This window comes from Monoraphidium neglectum (genome assembly GCF_000611645.1).
Source record: "Monoraphidium neglectum strain SAG 48.87 unplaced genomic scaffold scaffold02635, whole genome shotgun sequence".
In the NCBI taxonomy this organism is placed as follows: Eukaryota; Viridiplantae; Chlorophyta; class Chlorophyceae; order Sphaeropleales; family Selenastraceae; genus Monoraphidium; species Monoraphidium neglectum.
Genome location: NW_014010993.1, coordinates 1 through 5,095, shown reverse-complemented (window position 1 = coordinate 5,095; position 5,095 = coordinate 1). Strand labels below are relative to the sequence as shown.

Genomic DNA, 5,095 nt, shown 5'->3' with positions numbered 1-5,095 from the left:
GTGTGTGTGTGTGTGTGTGTGTGTGTGTGTGTGTGTGTGTGGTGCGGCCCCAGTTTCAAAGGGCACAACGGCGGGAAGCGCGTGATCTCCTCCCCGCGGCCGGCGTGATCGCCTGCCCGCCTTTCCGCTGGTGGACGCGGCTGCTGCCAAACCCCAAAAGGGCGGCGCGTGACCAACCTCGCCCCATCCCATGCCCGTCCCCCTTTCTTTGCGCCGAGCGCCAATGCGGCCGCACCTGGGGGTCGATGCACAGCGGCCAGCGGTTGGCGCGCGTTGTGAGGATGCCGTTCTGCACGCTGAGCTCGTCCCCCGGCAGCCCCTCTCCTGCCCACTGCGCCACCTCCACGTCTGACGTCAGCAGCGCCTCCAGGCGCAGCGGCGCGGTCAGGGGGAGGGCGCGGCTGGCGGCGTCGGGGGCCCAGGTGTCGCGCAGCATGGACTGGCGGTAATCGAACGTGAAGGCACCTTCCGAAGTCCAATTTTGTTTATGTGAGAGGGGGATGAAAAGGGTTTATGTGGGTTGGAATGGGAGAGAGGGGAAACGGGTGAGGGCTTGGCAGGGGGTTGTAAAGGGGAGGCTGGGTTGAATCAACCAGGTCATTGTGGTCAACTAGGCTGGCAGCAGCGAAACAGTAGTACAAGCATCCATCAGCTGCTACCCTCACGGCGAAATGAAGTCACGTCTCACCACAATAGGATAGGAACGAAGCGCAGAGGAGGCAGTCCCCGACCAGCTTTTCGCGTGCGACCGCGAGCTGCGCCACGTCAGCGCCCCAGCGTGCCCGCTCGCTGCCCAGCCCCGAGATAAGCCGCTCAGCCGCGTTAAGGCGGCGCTCCATGACCTGCACCCCATGCCGCAAGTTAGACAGAGCATCCATCAGCCCTCAGGCGCCATACGTTTCAGAGTCGTTCCAACTATGGCCGCCTGCCAAAAGCGAAACAGCCCCTGTTCACCGGGTGCCGAACCGTGACAGGGGCTCCCCTCTGGCGCCTGCCACCGACCCCGCTGTGAGCTCCCACCTCTGCTTTTGCCTTGAGGTCGAGCTGCTCTGCCGTTTTTGTGGAGAACTGGTCCCGCAGGGCCGCAAGCTGCCGGTTCAGCTCCGCCAGGCGCTCCTTGGTCTCTATCAAGTCCTTCTGCGCCAGGCGCAGGCTCTTCTCCGCCTCAGCTACCTGGGATCACAGATGAAATTGTGCGGGCAGTTTCCAGGGAGTTGTTGCGGCATAGGCATCATCACAAGTCAAGATATGACTGGAGAGTCGGTAAGATCATGGCAGAACCTTCCAAGCACAAGGAGCTGGTTGCCCACCTTCTTGCGCTTTGGCTCTACGCCCCTCGCAACGCCAAAGTAGTTGACCATGGCAAGCACCCATTTCAGCAGGCCTGGGGTGAGGGCAGGGGTGGCAGATCCGGCATGGGGTGCGCATTAGGTTGCATGGGGCAGAGCTTTTCGGTGTCAGCTTCAATCTGCGTGTTTGCGCTTAGCCGTACCCTGGGACTTGACAGCTCACCTGCGCCTGCAGTGGAGATATTCTTGATGTTGTCGAGGGTGAAGGCCGGATCCTTCATGTAATCACCCTTGACTCGCTTGACCTGCATATGGGTCGGTGGTTGATCGATGTGGGTAGCACGCGTGTGCCGCGAACTGTGCGCACGGATACGGTTGCAGACTCGGTCACACATTGGGTGTGGCTGGTGCCAATGCTGCTGCAGCCAGCTGCGTTCTGCATTGCGAGCGGCCCCAGACTTGGATTGCAGCCACATTCGCCCGCCGTTGGCGAACCCATTCGCTCATGCCCGCCTCACGCTACCTCTCACTCCCCCCCCATCCCTCCCCACCCCTCCCCATCGGCTGCCTGCCTGCTTGTCGCTGAGGCCATCCTTATCAAAGTCCACCAGGGACTTGAGGAAGGAGGGGTCAGCCATCATGGACTTGGCGCCGGCCCACGACACGTCCTTCAGGTTGCGCAGGATCACCACACACTCGCACACCTGGGGGCCGAGGAGGTTTGTGAACCTCAAGCGGGTCAGACACACCCTAGCCAGTTTCAACCTGCCAGCGTAATTGACAGCACAAAGGTCAGGGCAAACACAAAATAAGACACGCAGCTGCTGATTGCAGGGTGTGCAGCCGTCCCAGCTAGCGCCCCCCTCCCACACACGCACGCACCTTTTGCACGAGGATGTGCGGCTTTGCGAAGGACCTGATCTCGGTGATGTCATCGCGCTTCAAGTCGTTGAGTGCTGCGGCGGCCTCCTCCAACGCAGGAATCGCCTCCGACAGCGCTTGCTCTGCCTCGACTTTCTCGACCTGCCAGGTTTGCAGTAATCGTATGTGGCAGTCAGAAATGTATGTCATGACCAACCAGTTCGTGGGTGGACTGTTAGCAGCTGTGTAAACACAGGTCATGGCTGCATGTGGGACGACATACCCTTGGAGCCTCACAAGATCGAACGGCCCCTCCCTGCTGCCTCACATACATGCCGACAAGCAGTGCAAGGCTGTGAGGCACTCACCGCAATCTGTGCCGACTGCTCTTTCAAGGCCTCTTCCTTTTCTTGTGCCGCCTTCTGGCGAGTCTCGGCGTCGGATGTATTTGAGGCAATCACCTGCCAGGTGCGACAGTGTGAAAATCGGTGAGAACTTGCCAACACCAGGGCCGCTGTGCGACATGCACGACGCATTGTACAATCAGTCGTCTCAAGGGCCTGCATGCAGTCCGCCAGATGCCGACCTGGAGCAGTTGATTGCACTCCTCAGTAGCACCCTTGACCACGACGCGGGCCTGGCTGAGCTCCTTTTGCAGAGCATCAACCTCTGTGGCAGCCTGCTCCAGCTTTGACAGGCCACCTTGGGCGTTGGAGCGGGAGACACAAAGCCAATGGCAGGGGGAAATTCAGACATTGGCAACTGATGAGTCTGCGACGCGAATATCTGCAGCATGCGCAGCTTTGATATCCAAGGAGGCAAGAGGCATCGCATGCCCCAACACAATTGCATGCCGTGTGCATCCGTTGAACCGAGCTGCACCTGACAGCCTGGTGGCCATCTCCTCGTTACTGCAGCGCTGGCCCTGCAGCAGGCGCCGGTACGTGGAGATGTAGTCCAGGTAGTTCTTTGGCTGGGGGGGCCGAACCATACAGTGAAAGTGAGAGAGGAAGTGTTGCGGCTGAGCCAGGGCGGCGTGAGGATGAGGTGTGATTTGGCATGGGCCGGCCTGGCATGGCTTGCCGGCGTTGCCGGTACCCAGCGTTGCAGAGGCGAACCAACAAGCAATCATGCGCAACATCACGTACCCCCCCCCATTCCAGTTACGGAAGGCCCCCAAGGCGGGGTCGGGGGTGCTCAGGGAGGGGGTGGTGGGTCCTGCTGACTCACTGTGACGTAGTTGTGGCGCCGCAGCTGGGCCTCGAACTTTGAGCTGAACTGCCTGACGCCCTGGTGCACGCCCACCATGTGCTCCACGATCCCGGCCCTGAGGGCGGCCGGCAGATCCTCCTCTGACAAGAACACAGTTGCGACGCTGTGCAGAGCCTGTTTTGGGGGGGGGATTGCATACTTGTAGATACACCCGCACCAGATTGCAAAGCGGCCGGCCCTGACACCTTGCAGTCGAGCCAAGTCCGGGGCTGGGAAGGCTGGGCACCGGCAGGCCGTTCCTTGCGAGGCACACACCTGCTCTGGCCAGGGCTCAAACCAGTCAATAACGGTGTTGTTGACCAGTCCAGGGAAGTTCCTGCGTTGGCAGGGCGCGCAGTGATGTGTCGGTCGGCGGTGGAATGTCGAGTGCTCAGCCGGTCACATCAGCAGGACGGGGACCAAGCAGGCAGCCTGCTGATAAGCCAGGCATAGGCTGCACGCAAGCCTGCTGAAAGTCTGGTATAGGCTGCACCAGGCCAGCCCTCTCCGCCCCCCACAAAAAAACGTGTGCATCCACGCCCCCACCTGCACCGAGTCCTCAGGGCCTCCCCGACTGGGCTCATCGCCAGCACCACGTGCAGGTTGTCGCGGCACTTCTGGACGAAGTAGCGCCACAGGCCCTCGCGGCTGTCGTCCAGGCCGCGCGCGGCGACTTCGTCGCGGCAGCCGGAGGCGAGGGCGTCCTTTTCGCCGTCATCATAGAGCGCCGGGACCATGCCTAACGGCGGGGGAGTTGGCAGCGACGCGCAGCTTTATGTCGCACCTTTGACGCTCAACCCTCCCCCAACATCAGGGAATCCGGACGCCGGCCCGAGCCTGCACAGTGCTCTTGATGAGTGGGCAGTCATACTCCAAAGCAGGGATGATGCGCGGCCCCCACGATTCCGGCAACCCCGACGCCCGGGCCCCGCTGACCGCTGGTAAGCATGTTGTTGACGAGCTCTAGGAACGACTCATCGGCCACGTGGGCGTCGGTGAAGAGGAACACCACGCGCTTGTTGTCGGCGCCCAGCAGCGCGTACAGGCGCTTGAGGTCCTCGCGGAACGCCGCCTCGTCGTAGCCGCGCGTGAGGGTGATCTCAAACACCTGGGGGCAAGCGTTGCATCGCAAGGGTGTGAGACAGGGGGCGTGCTTTTTTGGTCAGTGTGCAGTTTGGCGGCGAGGAAGTGTCCTGCATCCTGCACAAACAAAGTGGATGCCTGATCAACTTGATGAGGCCTTCTTTCAGCAAGTCCTGAAAGCAGACGCTTCCAGGGTGTTCACAGCACAACTTAACCCCTCTATCAAATCGCACCGCCACCCGCACCCGCGCCGACATCCACTATGCCCCACGCCGCGTGTCGTGGCCCGCCCACCTGCGCCCCGATCGCGTACGCCGCCAGCCGCGCCAGGCTGCTCTTCCCGCTGCCGCCGACGCCGACCAGCAGGCAGTTGCCCTGCGGCAGCGCCACCGTCCGGCAGATGCGCGTGAGGTGCTCCAAGGCGTCGTCGAAGAAGACCAGCTGCATCTTCTTCGCAGCGCGCTCGTTGTACGCCGCCAGCAGCCGCTCGAACAGCGGCTTCACGTCCGCGTAGCCCCCCACGTCCTCGTACGGCCGCGCCGCCGCCGCCGCCGCCGCCCGGTCGCCCGACGACGACGCGCGGCGCGCCGCGGCCGCGATCGCCTCGCCGG

At 62.2% G+C, this 5,095-nt stretch overlaps 1 protein-coding gene across 1 annotated transcript in view; it reads right to left on the bottom strand.

Moving 5' to 3' along the window:
* Positions 1–4,931, bottom strand: part of MNEG_11196 (dynein heavy chain, axonemal) — a gene marked incomplete at both ends in the record, with an annotated part of 8,376 nt that extends 3,445 nt beyond the window's left edge. Inside the window, 15 exons of the mRNA XM_014040332.1 lie at positions 236–439; positions 732–842; positions 1,021–1,173; positions 1,311–1,384; positions 1,513–1,594; positions 1,841–1,993; positions 2,172–2,312; positions 2,519–2,611; positions 2,737–2,852; positions 3,033–3,123; positions 3,381–3,536; positions 3,678–3,738; positions 3,948–4,140; positions 4,338–4,509; positions 4,779–4,931. Coding sequence (XP_013895786.1) covers positions 236–439; positions 732–842; positions 1,021–1,173; positions 1,311–1,384; positions 1,513–1,594; positions 1,841–1,993; positions 2,172–2,312; positions 2,519–2,611; positions 2,737–2,852; positions 3,033–3,123; positions 3,381–3,536; positions 3,678–3,738; positions 3,948–4,140; positions 4,338–4,509; positions 4,779–4,931 — 1,953 coding nt within the window. The remainder of the gene's footprint in view (positions 1–235; positions 440–731; positions 843–1,020; positions 1,174–1,310; positions 1,385–1,512; positions 1,595–1,840; positions 1,994–2,171; positions 2,313–2,518; positions 2,612–2,736; positions 2,853–3,032; positions 3,124–3,380; positions 3,537–3,677; positions 3,739–3,947; positions 4,141–4,337; positions 4,510–4,778) is intronic.
* Positions 4,932–5,095: the final 164 nt, after the last annotated feature.